Source organism: Amyelois transitella, chromosome 10 (assembly GCF_032362555.1).
Source record: "Amyelois transitella isolate CPQ chromosome 10, ilAmyTran1.1, whole genome shotgun sequence".
Classification (NCBI taxonomy): Eukaryota; Metazoa; Arthropoda; class Insecta; order Lepidoptera; family Pyralidae; genus Amyelois; species Amyelois transitella.
The window spans coordinates 2,728,066-2,749,059 of NC_083513.1; the positions used below are offsets into that span (position 1 = coordinate 2,728,066).

At 36.2% G+C, this 20,994-nt stretch overlaps 1 protein-coding gene across 10 annotated transcripts in view; it reads right to left on the reverse strand.

Annotated features, from left to right (window-relative positions):
- Positions 1-20,994, reverse strand: part of LOC106139522 (protein tramtrack, beta isoform) — a 154,906-nt gene that overhangs the window by 118,220 nt on the left and 15,692 nt on the right. Inside the window, exons 5-6 of one of the 10 annotated variants that reach the window (XM_060946052.1) lie at positions 20,058-20,231; positions 18,164-18,675 (exon numbers count right to left, since the gene is read on the reverse strand). The exons of 7 other annotated variants lie outside the window; for them this stretch is intronic. In XM_060946052.1, the coding sequence (XP_060802035.1) occupies positions 18,179-18,675; positions 20,058-20,231 (671 nt within the window). In that variant the 3' untranslated portion in view covers positions 18,164-18,178. Of the gene's footprint in view, positions 1-18,163; positions 18,676-19,844; positions 20,232-20,994 lie in introns of those variants that run through there. 2 more of the 10 variants (XM_060946057.1, XM_060946058.1) reach the window with 2 other exon arrangements.

Genomic DNA, 20,994 nt, shown 5'->3' on the forward strand with positions numbered 1-20,994 from the left:
ACCGAAAGATAATTAGTTGAGCCCCTAAGTATTAATTTAGTACTTTATGTAATTATTCTTCTTTCTCTTGGCTTCAGTCCCGGTTGCATACTCATCACTCTAGAGAGGACCCTGGGGAATGCGTTCAAACGTACCATGGATCTTGAATTGAGTCAGGTTTTTACACGAAGCGACCCAACTGACCTCCGCAACGTTTGCAGGTGAACCTGACCCGTGTTGGATCGATCATGGTTACACAGTATCCAATTGCCTAAATGTGCATGTGTCCAATTTCCTGACGATGTTTTCCCTCATCGTAATAGCATCTGTTAGTATTCAAACTAATGTACATTACTTCGAAAATAGTCATTGGAACATGGCCTGATGGAATTCGAGCCTGTGCCTTTCTGCGCATCACACATTTTAACCGGACACCTTACCGGCTCGACCACTGACGCTCTTCGATGTATTTATTCAATCATGCATAAAAATGCAGACACATCGACTACACTGGGGTTGCACGAAATTCAGTAATAAATCAATATTTCTTATAATATATACCTCATTGTACGTTATGTTTTCCCACTAACTTCACAATGTAATGTGCGTTCGGGCCACGGGTATATAACGTAGAATTGAAATGCTTTTCTAGAGAAAGGTGCTACCGGCTCTACCTTCAATTACCTCAGAGTTCAGTATAAACGGTAATTTGTATCGAAAAACCTGAGGATAAAGAAAACAGTACAACTATAAACAACACGTTTAATTATTTGAGTCAAATACAGAGTATTATTGCAACAGAGTTATGTACCTGTATGAAAAACAAGTAACTTTTGATAATTTCTTGCATATAAGTACTTAAAACAGTTTTTGTAAAAATTACAATTGAATGAGTGAGAGAGAGAACGAGTAATTATGAATTAAATATTATGGACGTAGAACCAATTTTTTTTTTATTTCGGAAAAAAGAGTTAACACAAGTACTTACTCATCACCGTTATACAAACGATAATAAAACTGAATAAACATTTTCTGCCGGCTAGTCCGAGCCGCCAAATCGATGGGAAAATAGAATTCGTCCATTACAAATATTATAATCAATCAATTTAAAAGTATAAAGGTGAGTTAATTCTATTTTTTTACAATATTTTAATTTTTTATTATTGTTAGTATAAATTTCAACAATTTTAATTTTAAAAAAATAAGTAAAAAAAATAAAAAATAAGTTGGTAATATTACATTTTGGGTATTTTTAAGTAAGAGGCACTAAGTAAACAAACTATGTTTGTTTTTTATTCGATTTCAGGAACTTTATTAATGCGAATAAACTCAATAAAAAAAATTAATAAATTTTTTTTAGTGGTGGTACCTTGCCAGTTTGCTCAAATTTTAAGTATTATGGTTCGCTTATAGAGAGACACCGGGGCATCGACCGGGATGTTTACAACAGAGTAGGGGCAGGATGGGCAAAATAGCGACAGGAGTGACATGCGATCCTCATATGCCTCTTAAATTTATTAATTAACTTCTTTCACCACCACTTTCTCGCAACCCCTCGGAGAAAGTGGTAATGAAAGAAGACTCAATATTAAATCAACCATCATACTTAAATCCACGAAAAAATACATCGGGTAAAAGAAAAAAATATAAAAAAAAATTACACCATCATCGCATTAAGTTACTCACAATAAAAAAAAATATGTAAAAAAATAAGGCACTCAAAAAAAATAATCGCCTAAAAAAACTTAATCATAATGTACGAGTATTCGCTACCTATACCGATGGTACACGTCCTTGCGCCTTACGTATTTTCCGTCCGGCGTGAAGTAGTAGCTCGGGGGCGCATGGATGTGTCTGCCTCGGACCAGAAACAGCACGTCCCCTTCTCCTGAAGTCGCTGGTGCCGTGATAACGTCTGCCCGGCAGCCCGCCATGTCTCTCGAGGAGCAATACCACTGCTTCCGACCATGAGCTTGGAGGTTCTTCAAGTAGAAGGTATAACCATCGTGTAGTAGCAGAGACTTGCCCGTCCGCGACGGCACGTACATCGCGGGCACTGCGTCAAAACCAAGAATGAGGAGGACACTTGATGCCTTGATTTCAACCACACCACATGATATCATTAGGGGTTTCAGCGATACATCGATTTATTAAACCTTGTTTCTACATTCCGACGAGTACTGCTACAATTTGACGAAGGAATGTATGACCAAGGTTTTTGTAAATCGAAACTAAAATTCATCCGTATTGATGATTCGGAAAGAAATGATATTTTAATATCAAGAAGATACACAACTATCATATTCAATACGATCATTTATATAGGCTTCATTTCAAGTGGACAGTAACTACACAAGTACGAGATAATACTAGTAGCGAACGTTTTAAACTACACACAAACTAACAAACGAATAACCATTACTTTCACAATTGTACAGATCAGCTGAATATTCTATCAAAACAACGGGAAAATTATTAAACTGTTTCAAAATTATTCTATAAATTTAATAAATATAATAATAAAATTATTTTAACAATAAAGATCACATCAATAAAATTATTATAAATTGGTAGTTAGATATAACTTTATTTCTTTTTCAACCATTAAATAATGAAAAATTTTCGATAGTATTGCTCTATTCTTGCAACTCTCATGTCTAACCGCAAATGAAATAATCTACCTAATAACAAAAAAAATATTATTATTTATCACATACAGAGCCTAGACTGTCTATTTTAAGGTCCGCTTAAGCTGTATTGCGACAGTCTTTCCGCGTATAATTTTAGCGTCTCTTGCAATCGCATTGCGGACATCACTCGTTGCGCGACAGGCTTGCGCTTGCGCCTGCGCACCCTCAAAGGTCAGCGATGGTTGTGCTCGCCTGTCACTGCAACCACTTCTTGGTTATACGTGCGCAAAGTCGCGTTGCACTGAAACCGATTCCGGGAAGCGCAATACCATAGAACCTTCGGCTGGTTCCGATACGCATTATGAGGACGATACACATACCCGCGTAGCGATAACTTTGGATACCCCTTCGAACTATGAATCACCTCCACTGTAAATTAAACCGCATTTTAGTCTACCAAAATCTTTTATAAAAATAACTCATATTGTTACCTTGATAGTCTGCGCTTGAAACCTAGAAATGTTTGATCGAGATGTACTTAATAGTAATATGAACTAAACTTTTTTTTTTAAATTTTATTGTACAAAATTAAACTAAACACTGTTAAAAAGTAACAACTTAAATTTTAAGTATAAACGGTGGGCTTAATTGCTACAATACATAGTTAATAATAATAAAAATTTGTGACGTAGGTAAAAGACGTGTCGTAATAAAACACCCATCGGCAAAAAATTCAGGTACTTTGTTAATTTAATAGCATGTAACCTGTAAATTAGCCTAATATGTAAATATCTACCAAAACGATTCGTTACGTCATAGTGTTATAATAAAAAGCTACATAAGCTAGTAAATTAAAAAAGCACGTCACACAAAAATTATAATTTATGAACAATTAAGCTTACTAATGTATAAAAACAAACAGATAAAGAAGATCATCAAAAATATACAAAATCACAGAAAATAAGAGTTTCCATGGTTACTCTTGAAGCGTTTCATAACGCAGCTATTGATGGCAACAGGAAAACCGATCAATGTCCAGAATAATTTGTTCTGACGGAAAGTTCTCATTAACAAAGTGGAAGCACCGGGTTGAAATAAATACTAATTAATGGTATAACACAGGCCAAAATAGTTCAAAATTTTGTAAGACACATTGACATAGCCCTAAGGCCAGATTTCGGTAAATATACCATTAAGTATCGAAAAAAAAATAAAGAAAATGCCATCAAATGGTCTGATTCTGAATTTTGCAGCGATGCCGTAGTTCGGAGTAAACCACCCTCTTGCCGGTAGTGTGTATCCTGGCGCCGCAGCCCCGCGCGCACAGCCACCGCCTTTTGCCCCGGTAGCAGGCGTCCAGCCGGTACCAGTGGCAACCCATCTTCAGCAGCTGGCCCGCTTCACCCGCAGAAAAATTCGCCATACACACTGTCCACAAAGGATTGCACAAGAATATAAACAATTAATGTAAATACATTTACACGATAGAAATCAAAATTTTATGATTGCAATGAAAACCATGATATCAATAATAAGTATGCATTTTGTAATCATAAATTCTAATGATACTTTAACAAAGTACTTTTAACAAAAAAATAAAAATAAATTATGAAATAAACAGGCGTAAATATAATCAGTTCTTTTTAAAGAAAAATCTTTGGAATAAGAAAATATACTAGACAGTTAACGCAATCGTTTGATACACTTAATTAAATACACTACGGTGTGTATGAACACCGTCCTATTTGAGGAGCAATGTACAAGAATCTACAATACTTCATATATAACGTTCTAATATAAAAATTATCGCTCGTATTTAGTTATCTGTTCATAAGCTGGTACATTATCTTCTACATATTCTATTTCTACGGCTAAATACAAGTCATAAATATTGGAGTATTTCATAACATCCTCTATCAGTCAGTCCGCGGCTACAACGCGGTATAAATAGAATTTTATAAAAAAGCATCAACAAGACTGCTACACTTAATTAAAGCTATACAATTTGTATACATAATTTCTAAATATTTGGTAAGAGAATATTGCACATCCACGTTATACAATGATTATAAATTAATGACATCACCTCTATCAGTTTTCTTAATATTAGCCGCTAAGGCATTCGGAGCAAGGCGACCACACAAGCGTCTTCTAGAGCCGAATTAATTATAACATGTTTCTGTTACTATTGCCACCCTTACCCGGGATCCAAACACGCTTTTTTCATCACAATCGCCACAATTCACCTACCAACTCCAGTTTAAGACCAGTAATGAATGAAATTTATGTTATTTTCAATTACATTTGCTTTTCTTTGGTTTACCGTAACAAACTTCCTGCTTTACAAATGAAAATGGAAAGTCAATCATTTTTAATACTCTACTGGAATGTTCTGATAATAACAGCGTCCTGTTAAAAATAGTCTCCATCGTATTAGATACCTAATATATCAACAATAACTATAGGTTGTTCTTTAAAATACGGAAAATATACCAACAGAAAACCTACGGCGTAAGTATATTGTTCATACATACTTAATTTTAGATTTGGCAGAACTTGGTCAAACAAAAAGCTAACTTTACTCCAGCAAATACTTATAGAGATCAAGTTCTATTGATCATGTTCATTACGAAATTGTCACTTAATTCGGACCTTAACTATGGAGCAATTTCCAAGTTTTCACGATATTCTTAATACTAAAAAAATAAGTAAGCGACACTCTTAGTTCACGGTCACTGTCTCCCGTCCAACAGACCGCGAACCAAGAGGTCGCGCCAGGCCTATAGTATCATAGCCGTGTGAGGAGCAGGCGGCACCAAGGGAGCCGGGGCGGCCACCACGGCGACCCGCCTGGGCGCCGGGCTGCTAGCTACTATCTTATACTTGCCCATGGGGTCCACTTCGAAACGCCTCGACTCATGTTTTGACGGATTGTATGTTGCAGGGTGGTTGTGAGTGCCACGAAAATAAACTAAACGGCCATCTCTCAGGCACAAAGCAACTTGACAACGTTCAGCTTTCTGGTAGGATCGGGCGCAGCGCCAGGTGACACGGCGCGGATGGGAGCCCCCGTCTTCATAAAAGATATGTCCGTCGGCGACTAGGTGCAGACCACCCCGCGCTGATCTGATGTAGAACCAGCCTGCAACAATGCCACAGTTAGCTTCGTGTTCCAATATTTTTTTCCTGAATGACACTTTTATCGGATTGGGTTATTAAGTTAATATTAATAAACTAAAAGTTGTGTAAACTAATAAACGTAAATTATTGCCTGCGAAAAAATAATACAAGTAATACCTTTTTTAAGATCTCACGAATCAATTATCCCATAATTCCAAAATATTTTAATGAAACGCCATTACGTTAACTATTTTCTAACAGAAATGCTGATAGATTTCAACATAATCTAGATGGCTGAACCCTTTAAACACAGTACAATTATATTCTAGATGGCATCATTTTTCTTTAAGGAGGCTATTATGTATAGGTTTGTTTAGAAAAGGATGGATTCTAAAATCGAAAACACCATATTTTTGCAGAAAGCCAGCAACAGTTTTGTTCATGTGCTGAGTAATTCTATTTATAAACCATCATAATGTGCAGGGCGTTGAAATAAAAGGCGCAGTTAGTTACATCAGCGCAATATAATCGTTTCTTTGTACCTATACATGAGAGAGCTTGTCTCCTACTACCGTTACTCACTACACAGCGTAAACATTCTCAGATCGACAACAGTACTGCCGCTTATAGCTACCTTTACTTCATAATACTTTCTGGATAAATCATAGTAAAATATCTTATTACAATATAAAAATAATACTCCAAAAGTTAACATATCATACTAATCGTATACATTTCACTGGTAATTCCCTGGTTAGGTGGTTAACATTACATCGGTTAACATAATAAATAGGTATTCTTTGTAAGTACAGCCAAAGCTGAATATAAAATCTATAATAAGTACTCAGAGAATATAAAAAAGTAAAGTAAAAAAACTAACATTTAAATTATATCTCACTGAAAGAAATTCTTACCCACTATAACGTATACATTGAGTATTATAAGTCATCAATAAATGCAGTCACTACTTTAACAAGTTGTTACATTACTTTCCTTAATATCGTATACATGACTTCCGTAAACATTTCGAGACAATCGACAACATAACCATTCTATCAATCGAAACCAAACCATCAATAGGGGGTCACGGACCCTCAACAACCACCAACTTTATGTACATTTACGAATAAAATGGTAAAAAAATAATGTAAAAATAATGTATAAAAATACTTAGAATATCATAAGAGAACTATCACTTTGTACAGTTGCAAACTACCTCCTAAGACCATCGCGCGCGGAAGATCAAAACTGAGACATACAGACACCACCATTTATTGTGTAAAACACGACTAGAGGAATCCAATACTTTTTACAATAAAATTATATAATTATGCAATAAATGCAAAAATGATAATAACTTTAGCTAAGCGATGTCATACTTTTCTTTTACAAACAAAAGCTTGCGAAGCATCATTTCGTGCAACACCACGGCTACAAGTTCACGTATATATTATGCATAATAACTTAACCTTAAAGACGGATTACGATTATCAACGATACGATTATCCGCCGAACATTACGAAATAAATTGCATGATATTTGTTTTACTAAAAGTATGCGTATAGCACGAGACTACTCCAGTTTTACAAGTACCTAATGCATGCATTGTAAACGTGAAATTACTGGTCAAATAAGTTTTATCAAACTAATTTCATACCACTAATTTCGTAATGTAAAGTTTGCTGGAACTTAGATGCCACGTTAAGCTATACGTACAAATAATTTTCAGTTCTAAAAATTCTAGTATACAGTCTCAAGCCATTTGTATTTGCGCGATGGTCAGCCTAAGAACTATAAGATTCGTATACTTGTACACAGCGCAAAATATCTACTATAGTTAATATTACATTTAGTTATATCATTATATAATCTCTTTGGAGAATATTATTACAGTGCAAACTAAAGTTTGCGAAATTTCTATTTCTGTCAAAGTTGTATAGTAAAAGCGTATACACACATTGGAGTTTTACTTATAGACCACCGGCGGAAAGGCACAAGAGCAGTATTACGTTCCTTCTAAATCCAACGTATCTATTTCCATCGCAATTCAAAATTCATCGCTTTGGAACCAAAGCAGACGGAGTGAGATCAAAATTTGTGCCAACACCAATAAATTTCGCATGCCGGTGGTCTTAGATGACGATAAAATTGACTTTAGGCTCATTTCGTATCGCCTTTTCTTCTTAACATTCACTTTATTATAATTGAAATTACGTTCTTCCGCGTTATCCTTAACTAAGATTATCGGACGATTCAAGCTCTCCTGCTGATTAAATGATGTAACAGTTATAATTTGGACACAAATGAGAACTAGTCATATTTATTGTAATCTGTGAGCTGCATTAGGTGAAGTTAAGAGTTAGAACATGGGCCTAAGCGGTGTAGCGCGGACTCCGCAGGTATGGGCACTGTTCATCTGCACGACACGGAGACCGAACGTGTGCACCGCAGCGCGGCAACGAGGGTTGCGTGAGCACCGCCACCAGACCTTGCCGCTGGCTGCACGCCCATTGAAACAAAATCTATGTGCTCCCACTTCAATCGCAGGCTTTCCACGTTTACTCAAGCAATATCGAAACTGTCCAGGGAAGCAGGGGAAAGGAAACGGCAGCCCGAGCGTCGGAGGCTGCTCGTTCGCATTACCTGGTGGAGATTGCACACCTGTAACTAACAATTATTGAATTTAGTCTCTATTTGCAAGATGGTTTTATTTCTATTATATTTAAGCGTTACACTATTATGAAAAAAATGTGAGCACTAAATACTGTCAAATTCGTTACTAATAATATAACAAATAATACTTAGAAAGTAAATAAAGGTAAATGTAAGTCCAACATCAGATAAAATCTGTTTTTTTATATATTTTTCCTAAAATATATCACAAAAATAAGATATCACCAAATTTATTGCCAAAAAAATGCTATGTTGCAATATGATATTCCGAGATCGCTGAATAGGGAATTAGAAGTGGCCATTTAGCAGTCTGACGGACAAAGTGCTTTTAAGTTTTTTACGTCTTTGCTTTCTCCTACGAATGTTATGCTCATGAGGGTGACCGGTGGCGACAACCTTGTTGAACATAGTGACGACGTAGCACCGACAGCCGGTGTCCGACTTGATGCACAGCCACGTCTGCCGAGGACCGCACGCACGGCCACACCTCCGGAACCGCCAGCCTCCTACCACCAGAACTGGGTTCCCAAGGCGGGACATGCTCCAATGTACTGTGAACAAACTTATGACTGCCTCACTACTGTTTCCTTCTTTTATATGGAGTATTATTTTGCAAAAAAGAATAAAACAAAAATTCTAAAAATAAGGTATGGTATATTTAGAGTTTCTTGTTACTATCACAATACTAAGAATTTTCACACAAATTGAAAATAAAACAGAAAAACAATGAACATTCAAAAATTGTTGTTGAGTCGCTCATAATTCACACTTCTTTTTTTGTTTTTATTAAATACTTCATCTCACATTAAATATAGTCTACAAAAATAAGCACGGAAATTTTTTCTAAGAGTAATTAAATTTTTCATAGTACCTGAACTGATAAAATAATTGCACTTAGATAATGACAAAAACGATATTTTTTTTACTTATTAGTATTAGGAACGCATGTATTTCGCAGACTTTAAAAAATAGTATTTCAATGAATCGGAAACTAAACACACTAACAGTCGAAAATTAAAAATCAGGTATATTTTTTGTAACTTCAATACAACTGCCAAATACCTATAACCTAAATTTCAAATACTCAAAACCCTAACCTAAATTTCAGGTACTTTTCTATATCTTGCTTGTATAATAGTATTTTAAAAGTCCTGACTAAATATAAATATATTCCAAAACTAATTGACATTACGTACATAATTTACGGTCTGCAAGTCGCTACTGAGATAGCAATGTATATTATCTTAATTATGATTTATTTAATATTTTCACAACTTAAATATTATTTATTATTTATTTTACATTGTGAAAATATAAAATCAATCAGAATCCATTTTCATCAAGTAATTTTTTCAATCTTCAGATAATCCATGGAATGATAAGACAAACATATTTATCACAGCCTCCGTATCAATTTTTTTTATTTAAATTTAATGCAATAGTAATGTATATTAGCCACTAAATAAAGGACGTCCTGGAAAAAGGTCAAGTCAAGAGTACCCACAACCGTCGAGCTTGCATTAAGAGAGTTATGAATGTGGATGAAGCGAAACAAGTATGCAGAGATCGTGACAAGTGAAAGGATGTAGTCTCTCCCTACCCCTCCGGGAAATAGACATGATATTTGAAAATAATACTTAAATCTATTCTGTTCTTTGTATTTATCTACCACCTGTACCTATTACTTTAATTGAAAAATTATAACGCAAAGTGGTAAGTAAACTAATACGCTAAGCTAAAGCTAAGCTACCTAATAGCTTTGTAACACTATTGAGCTTTGTAAAGCTTACATTAAAATGATAAAGAATAACTTAAAACTAAATAAACCGCCCAACTGCATGACCTCTTCCGCACAGCTAAAGGCGCGTGCCGCCGATTTCGTCCGACCTCGGTCGTACGGACTCTGTACTACTGGATTAAACGTGTGTAATTAATCGGCACAGTGCAGCATGCCCGCGACCGACGTCCAGTGGTCTACGACTTGCACAGACAAGTCTGAGCGACCGCTAGTGTTTTCTACTTAGCGATATAAGGCCGTCATCGTCATCAACTATTTTGCAAAAAAATAAATATTCGTGAGGTCTAAGTTCGCCGCAAACGACCAGTAAAGGTAGGTTGTTTGCCTTTGAAACGTATAGCTGGCATCAATCAGCCGCTGGTCGCTAGTCGGCCGTATGCTGCAAATCGTACGAGGTCGGCGGCACGGCGCACGAACCCTATCAACATTATAAATGTAATTTTCCACTGTTTTGTACTGAATTGCATCAATTAAATTGTTGATAGAAGGTTTTGACCGATTCACATGGTTTTGATTTTTCTAATAAAAATATATTTAATTTTTTTTGGCGACGGAACGCCAATTTTAACATGAGTTAGGGAAACACGATATACACTCACGTTAGACGTAAAATGAAAAAGTATGTACTATATACTTTTTACTGGAGCGTGCCATTCCGAAAACGCTTTCTCAGAATGAGTTGGAGCATCAAAATTTTGCGGTGTGAAATTAGGCGCATGGTTGTGGAATCCTTTCACGCGAATGAAACGGCCTTCCATGTTGGTCTGCACTCTGCATAGGCATCCTTTGGTATCCTTATCCCGACAGGCCCAGTTTAATTTCTCCCGGTACTGGTTATTCACCCAAAACTTATTGCTTCTAAATATTAGCACCGATTTACCCGCTCTTGATGGCAAGTAGAAGGCCTCTGCAAAGATTACAAATGTTACAATAAAAGTATTAGCCACCTAAAAATCAACAGCAAAACAGAAATAATTGAAAAACAAAAGAAAAAAAAAAACGGAGTATCTTAAATGTTTTTTATTAAACAGTCATTAACAGTTATAATTTAACCATTTTTTTAGTTGTTTTGTGATAGAAGCGTGGTTTCTCATGATTGTGAATGTTACGGATGGATATCACCTCGCCTTTTTTGTTTGTTCTTGCGGTAGCCTTACACTTCAGGGCTTTGGCACGAGAACAAGACCAAAATGAAGGGCAGTTTTCGCCAAAGGAATAGCCGTCTATAATAAGGTTCCTTTTGCCCCGACCTGTCGGAATGTATGCAGCTGATATTCCTGTCAAAAGCATTAATTTAATAATGGCATGTAACCATGATCAGAAGTGTGTGGTTGCACAACAATTCCGAAAATCAGAAATATTTCAAATTCACTTTAATACATGATATTTTATTTCCGAATTATTTACTACATTTAATACACACATACAATTGTGAATATTAATTTGACGACTAATAATTTAAATCGTTTAGACGATTAAATCTTAAAACTAATTTACAAGGCTATGCCTGTGTTGACTATGAATACCGTGTTGCATGTTAGGATTAAAAATATAAAACATTTACTCGTGATCGTGTTTATCGTATAGTAACACAACGTCAGTGTCGACGGTGTAGATGTTAGCGGGGCATTTCCCGGAGGTGTGGGCACAGCGCCAGCGCGTGCGCCCGTTGGGAAACTCCTGCTCCTTAATAAAGGAGAACTTCCCGGAGAAAATAACGGGACCCTGGCGTCGCGAGCTGCGACCGAACCTGAACTGCGCCATCGCTTTAGTGCTCGTATCTAATAACAACCATTTCCGTTTATTTGTGAACATAAAACTCAGTTACCAATGTTTAGGCCCTAATTCAGCAAAAACATTGGACAACTACGCACGGCGACATCAAACTCTATAGTATTTTCTATATCTTAAATAGAAATAATTTCCAACAAATGACCAAACCTCAGCTAAAAATAACACAAATTAAAGAATTACCAAGGCGGGTGATACATTTTAAAATTTTCGTAGCATTTTTCACCACGGGTTAAAATATTTTTATTTGTCTTAAATACCAAAAAACTTAATCGTGTTGAGTAAGTTTTTTTCGCCTTTAAGACAATAATGTGTAGCACTTAAATGTATTCATGGTGTAGTTGCAGCGGGTTCTACGAATGGTCATTTTTCCAACAAAACAAAATGCAAACATTTTTTAACCGTAATATTTAATAATAATCTTACGAGTAATACTCTCGACAAATTTAACAATGTCTTTTAAACCGTAATAAAGATTTATATCAAAATGTATATATAGATAATATTACATACGTACTAAATCCTTCTAAAAAACGGAATGTTCATTCACATCTATTACACAATACTTCACATATCTAATTGTAATTGACAATTTCACAATGTTCCTACAAAAGGCACTTATCAAGTCTTCGAATTTAATAACATGGAATAAATACTTTCTTACGCTCAGATTTATAACAATATCTTAAGTGTCACATTATAAAATCATTCTCTTTCAGTCAGCCTAATTTATTATTGTCCACAAGTTCATAATTTATAACATATACATACTTATATATACATCTATACTATATACTATAATATAATATTATATTATAAAGCTGAAGAGTTTGTTTTGTTTGTTTGTTTGTTTGTTTAAACGCGCTAATCTCAGAAACTACTGAACCGATTTGAATAATTCTTTCACTGTTAGATAGTCTATTTATCGAGGAAGGCTATAGGCTACATTTTATTTTTCCCGGATTTCCTACGGGAAACGTCAACAATGCAGGTGAAAGTTGAATGAGTCGGCCATCTGCGAGCTTTCCACGCGAACGCTGCGCAAACCAACAAAGATATAGTAAAACAATGTACTAAAGATGTGAAGTACTCATTTTTTGCCACAAAAGTCCGCGAGAGCATATATCTATCTCTTAAGGTTTACTTACAATAACCACTTTTATGTTCATTTTTTAAGATTATTTTTTCATTATAAACATAAGTTATTTTGAAACCAATTTTCTTCAATTCAGTATTAATCCTTATCCAAATAAATATGTTTATTACTTTCGGCTTTTCATGTAGACTAAAATTGCCATTTACAGTATATAAATCAGACGAATAGGTTTTGAGATATAGTCGTTATAAGCAATTTGCAGCGAAACATTTAATACGGCGAACCAGCGTTCTTTCTAATACGCGTGACCGCCTGACCGCGGTAAAGTAAAGTATCAGCCTGTAAGATCGCACTACTGGACAAAGGCCTCTCATCTCACTATACGGTCTCCGTTCCGTCGCGGGTAATGATGTGAAGTCGCATAACAATTAGCAGCTATAATTGATAAAGCCGAGGAGGATGTTTGCAAAAATAAATATGATGCCCAAAATAACTATTCCACGCGGACGAAGTCGCGGGCACAGCTAGTACGTCATATATAGTCACGTCTTTATCTCTTGCGGGCTTCAGAGCCAACAAATCCCAAGTCGCCTTTTTCGACATCCATGGGAAAGATATAGAGTGGTTCTATTCTAAAGTGACGGAAACCAACGGCACCTTTTTAAACAAAATAATGTTTAAAAATATTCTAAACAATCCTGAATAGTCATATCTTATCACGAGTATGCTTTAGCGTATACACCGACTTTAATTAAAGATCGTGTATAAAAATAGCATTACTGATATTTAATCATTATAATTTTTATATTCTTTTGTTTATTAGTTCTGACGAAACTGATGGTCCTAAGCAGTCAAGAGAGTACGGAACAGTACATTATAAAAATGGTATAAATAATATAATAATAACTCAAATGCTTAAACTTAAATTCTTTGAAGTAAAAACTTTCACTTCAAAAATACCGCATTTAAACCAGCTGGGCAAAGTTACCTCATCTTTACAAAGCGAATAAGGTTATCTAAGGTTAACCTTTCTATATTCCTAATGCTGTCAATTTATTGACATGATTATAGGTATTTTAACACATAAGCTTTAATGAACTTTGTTCAGGTGTGTCGTGCAAATACTGCTAGATCAGCACCAATCAGACAATTGTTAAAAGGCGGCAGTGCTTGTGGAATGAATTCGACGGTATAAAGATTCATCATCATTAATCTGAATTCCCAATCAACATTACAATTTATCTACCTAATTGATAATCATTTTGCCGTTTATATTTACGTGGGCTATAACTTAAATAAACCTAAAATCTAGTTGTCTAAATCGAAAAATCTAAATACATCTGTAAAAAAATATATTCTTAACAGTACAAAAACAATATCTGGTCCTGAAATTCATGTTAAAAGTTTTATGATGTCACTTTTACTAGTGACAAATTTGATTTTCATTCAAGATTTGGACTTTGTAGTGCAAGGGCATCCATATGTTGTGGGGTTAGAATGGGTGTGGTAGCATGCAATGCGACTGCAGAGGCATCAGCGGACTTGCGTGCGCCACCGCGGCGGGCAGGCAGGCCCAGGGCGCGCGGCGGGTGGTTGTGCATGCCCTTGACGGCCACGACGTCCGTCCCCAACATGTGAATCCTGGCTTTGCAGTTGGTTTTCTTCGACGTGCACCGCCATATAACCTTATCCCGCAACTTCGATTCCTCGCAGAATGGAAACGTATTCACCATCATTATTATTTTCCCACGACGTGATTTCAAAAATTTTATACCTATGGAAAACAAAAATGTCAATGATCTTATCTAAATTTATGTATTTACATGTCTGTAACTTTACCTCTTTTACCAGGCAGGATTTTAGAAAAATAAAAACATTTATCGTATCACAATATACATTTATGGTAAATTTAAAACACAGAGGCGAAATAAAACTAACGATTATAAGTACATTTTAATATGATTTCACAAAACGTTCCCAGTACATAAACCAAAGAAATCTTACAATATAATGGTATAAGTATAAAATTACGCTATGAATAAGTATTAAGTAACAGAATGAGGTAGTTTTTTTAATAAGGGTAGAACCTGAATATCCAGTATTCAGCAGGAGTCAGGGCGGTAGCAGGTCTCTTATATACTTGTTTAAATACGCATATTCATTACCTAAGAGATTCAATTAACAACATGAGCAAATATAGAAAATTCACTAAACCACCATTGTCAATGCCACAAATATTCGGCCAAGTTCTAAGAGGAATAATACGAAAGCGCTGTAATTATTATTCTTATTCTTAAATTTAAGAGCTTACTCTTGTCGGTGGAGTTAAGTGATGCGTGCTCCATTCTTTCTCCAGATTAATATTGCGTAATATATATTAAAAAAAAAACAATATTTACAAAGTGAATGTGCTAGGACTTGCCTAATTATTCTCTAACTCATAAATCGTATCTTAAATAATTGACGCATATTGTCATTGCTCTAATATAATATACAGATAACTTACAATTACACCAATATAATTAGTCTCGCTACCGCCACGACTGCTGATGTTACTACTTGCCTCCTCCTTTTTGGCTTAGTGTCATCTCAGGTACATATCTACTTTATAAACTTTCGCGTTGCACATTACATTTATAAGACCAACAGTTTAAAGGACATACATTTGAGGTACAAATAATAAAAAATGTGAAATCGATTTTGCAGTGCTTACGAAGGTGCTCTGGAAGGACCGCGACAAGTTTGTTAAAACCTCTACAATAGCACAAATTTCGGATTCCAAATCGGTATCAGAGTGATGCCCCACTAGTCTACGCCGCGTCGTTTTCATGTTTTTATGATAAGTATGTCTGACGTTTCAACGGATGGGAGACGAAGCGGGGGTGGTATGCGCTGCGCCAGAGATGCGTCTTTAAATCACCCAGAGTAAAAGTACGTAAGTTTGTACATAAAGTATGTCTGACACGACTTAAATGTATTGACCATCCTTGCATATACTTATTTTGTAGGGATAAATCAATTCGAATAAATTCAAATTGGCAATAACAAAAAGTAAAGTTCAATCTGAATCCTTTAAAAATATGTCAATCTTCAATTTCCTATCTGAAAATTGTGTTTCAAGTATTTGCTAGAAACTCGACCCTAATGTGATTGCGTAGTCTACGCAGGTGAATGCCTCAACTGCGTAGACGACGCAAGCATCTGCGTAGACGACGCAAGCATCTGCGTAGACCGCGCGTTTATTATCCATTGCGACAACGCAACAAAACGCACAAATGGGGGAATGGGGCATCACCTTTACGTATACCCAATCCTGCTATACTTTAATCCTAATCGGTATTTCAAAGATGCAATAACCGCTTTACTGTTTTCGTAAGATTAGATATGTAAGGCAAAAAAAACGGACAAAGCGAACGCATTGATATACTCCACCTACGCCATGACAAATCGTAATGTGGTGCAAGATTAAAACCGATCAAATGAAACAATAAGTACATCAAATGCTCAATCCCCACACCCTAGTAAGTACTCTACAAAGTACGTGATGCGATCGGACAAACATGATACAACATCAAGACGATCACTTAAATCGATATATCTCATTCACAAGAGACTTCGTATTTGTAAGTAAATAAGAAATTTAAACAACAATAAAATTAGTAAATATTTGTACTTAAATCATAGTGGTAGATAAAACCGAGACAACGCTCGAATTGAATATAATTCGACAAGCAACAAATTATTCATTAAAACAATCCATAAAATATATTTAGACAACAGTCTCAAAAATGTGCCTATTCAATATTATATTAAAAGCCGTTAACAGCGAACGATCGAAATACGAGTTAAAACTAAGTAAAGAGGTAGTTGAGTTTCGTTAACTAGAGGTAGTAGATGCGCGCCGGACCCTTGGCAGCCGAGGCCGCCCCGGCGCGCGCTGACTATGCTAACCTAACCTACGTGCTTAACCTAACACACCTTACTCGAGTAAAGCTTCTGAGTATTTCATCATGTATAAAATTGTATAATTAAACTAATCTGTAAACCCGTATAAAAAGTGAAGAGGTAGCTAGTTGATTGAGCTTAAGTACTTAAATCAATCCCGAAGAGCAAACATCGCCCGAGGAGGCTACAACATCGAACGTGTGCGCCGTCATCGCACGAGTCGGCTCTTCGCGCTGAAGGTGAGTACTTTTAATATTTCCAATAGCTAATGTAAATTCTTAAAGATTAGGGAGGCGGACATCTACATGTCTAAGTAGCAATATGTGAAACGTTGTAAAGTTACATCTCTCAAAATAAATTAGTATTTCTAAGTACCAGTCATGGGGACATATATTATTGCTTCTCGAACAAAGATTCCGCATTCAGTCTCCGACGCGTTGCCGCCGCCCGCGCCCTCGCGGCCGCGGACGAGCAGCCTCTCCACGCAGCCGTTCGGACTGCTACTCGACCAAGTTCGCACGCAACATCTCTTGACCCGACCGGCGTCTGGTTATCGGCTGTCTCCTGACCAGCTTACCCCCTCTATCTGTATAGCGCTACAATTTCTCGTTATGATGTTGCACGGATGCACTGAGCCACATTAACACAAACCGACCAATTTCCGGATAATAACCACCTATCTAAACTTGACATCGACAATAGATGACAACACATTCAAAGTTCTTACACATTTAACATTCTTATTTCCTTATTCGATTCGATTAATAACCCACACCAATAAGGATAACTCCATAGATTTCGGAGAGATCGCTTAACCTACCTGCCTCAAAATTTACTGGTACTGGTCGTCCCTTTGTTGCTTTCACTGGTCATAACATTCAAAACACCACAACACCTACATAAATGTTTAACATACATTCACTTTACCGATGATTAATAACCCCAACAATAGCCATCGCTGAAACCTAAACGACACCTTATCCCCTTAATATTAGAATATAATAATTAATCTACTTATATAATTTATACTAACCCTCGTGTGCCAAAAGGCGTTCAGAAAATATCGATAGATTGATAACTTTTGTTTGTCAAAATCGCTTCACGCTTCAATTCTGATTATTGGGAAAACATATTGAACGAAATTAATTAATCTTCTTCTTTACAAGGTGTATCTACTAGGAGCGGTTTAGCAGCCGCCGGAAGTTGCGCGTTGGGTGGCAAAGAATTGGGCGAAGGCTGTGCTGAAGTACCGGTGGAAGCGGTGACGGCCGCAGAAGCGTTGGCTGTGGCGGTGGCATGGGCGGTGGCCGCGTACAGCGCGAGCGCGTGCTGCAACTGCAGCAGCTGGTGGTGCGGGTCCAGCGGCGCCGGCGCGCGGTGGCCGCTCTGGTGCGGCGTGCGGACGACGTACCGCCCGTCAGCGAAACGACGCACGTTGGGCGGAGCGTGGTTGTGAGCGTAGCGAGAACGCACGATGCGCTCATGACCTTCTGGCCCTTCGGTGTTCACGTCGGCGAGGCAGCGCGATGTCAATCGGGAAGAACAATACCACTGTTTGCGGCCATGTGCTAAGTTATTCTTCAAACGAAACGTATACCCACGATGCAATAGCAGCCGACCCTTGCCAGCCCGGATGAAACGTGCTGCAAAAAACAAACACATCAGCAAAGTTCTTGATACACGTCTTATCAGCAAAAAGCCAATTTTGGTGAAAGGGCCACAAAAACTTAAAAATAATATATATTACAGTATGCTCATGAATGTTATATAGAACGGAGACATTATTATGGAATAAATAAAAACACTGTTATTATTAAAGAATTTAATCAAATAAAAAAATAAAACACGATAATAATAAAACTTTTATTTGGCACATTTATACATACACAAATCACAATTTTCATTTTAGTATTTGCTAAAGAAAACTTTATTTACACAAGATACTTTGGCAATAATTTCTCTATGAGATCAAATCTATTATGAGCAAGTTTTTGGCACTTAAATAAAGCAAACAAAAAATATTTGGTACCTTCGTACATCATTAAACATATTTGGCATCATAGAAGACATAGTGAGCATTTCATAGTTTATACCTTTCTTCATTCCAATTATTTAAGTGATATGAAATCTAACTTATAAACATGTAAAACATAACACATTAAAATAAAAATATAACTTTAGTAAAATAAACTGTGGTTTTACCAATGAACTTAGCTGCGAGAAAAAATACTAAACCGCCAATCAGACAATAGGAAGACGATTTAAAATAATTTATATTCTTAAAGCCTATTCTGAGGAATTTATCAATGTTTTTAAATTAACCTAACTAATCTAGCTATATACCTACTATCATTTCACACCTACTACACGTAAAGACACACAACAAAATATGGATGTGTATAATAAATAAATTAATGAGATCATAATTATTAATCATTAAAATAAACTAAAAATACTGGCATAAGAATCTACATGGCACGAAAATGGCATATTAGTCGCTAATACTAAGTTGTTCATCGAGCCCATCTATTTGGGGTCGCGTCTCCTAAGTTCTGCCAGGTTGATCTGGCCTTTTAGTAATAATACTCCTTCGATTTTGGCAGGTTTGAAACTAAACTTACTCTTTACTATTAAATATATAAACCACCTATCATCATGTTGTTCGCTGCGTTTAGAATGAAGCCGACACAGACTTACATATAATATTATAGTGAGGTTTATTTCTATATATTTTTATACTTTATAAATTAAAATTGAATTGCGGTATAAATGAGAGGGGTATGCATGATATGTTCAAGAAGGTGAAATAAATAAAAATGTGGAAATGCTACAGAACAATTAACAGGCCATAATTTGTACTACTAGTACTAGTAGCGAACGACCCATGCGTTCGGATCAAAGTTGTCAAAGTCAAGGCGAGGTAGCCGCGGCAGTAGCAGCGGAGTCGGGGGCGAGGTCGGGTTGATCGACTTGGCTTGCTTGGGGGCGGTCCGTCGGCCACATCGACCCACGTGATTATGCTCACCGACGAGTTTGTGAAGGGTGCCTTTTTGCGTGTAAGCTTTGCAACCGCAACCTCCCATAGTGCACCGCCAGCGCACCACGCCCGAACGCATGGTATGCGCCGCGTAGAAACTGCGCCCGCGCACCCACAGCCGAGGACGCCCGCCCGGACCCACGCAAAGACGCACGTACTTCTCTATCGAAATAAAGATTTAATATAACAACAATTTCTTTAGCTTTTATAGTATTGTCCCAACGTGCACCAACTCATCCCAAGCATTACCATTACCTATTACCATTAGTTTAGGATCTTATCTAGAAGTGAGTTGAAGAAATTGAAGAGTTTATTACGTACATATGTAAGTTTTTGCTACTAAAATAAAGTTTATAATATTTATATGCAAATTATCACTATATTAGACTAGAATGTTTGAAATATCAGACCACTATTGCCACTGGCTTAAGCTCTCTCTTAATTTAAGTACATAAATATAAAATATTATCAGCTGAATACGAAAACAAAAGTATAAACCACTATGTATAATCTACCCATTTATATTATTGCCAATGCTGTAGAAAATTCAACATATTTAAAAGCTAATTTTAAATATCTACTACAACTCACAATGAGATCAAACATGTACATAATTATTTCATTTACAACTATGAATTTCTTGATATATTTATTTATGATTTAAATAAATAAATGAAAGTAAATAAATATGTACGTTACCGAAAAATAACAAGAAGTGCAAATTTATAAACTTCCTACGTAATTTAGTTTCGGTTCAGCATTCCATATTTAACTTTGTGATTTAACTAAGAGTAGAGTACATAACAAGCGTTGTTGACTAAGGACAAAATAGGTGCTCGATCTCATATAAGATAGACTAGATACCTAACTGTTACAGTTTATTTTAGCTATATATGTTTAAGAATGCGAAATTTCCTTAAATAAA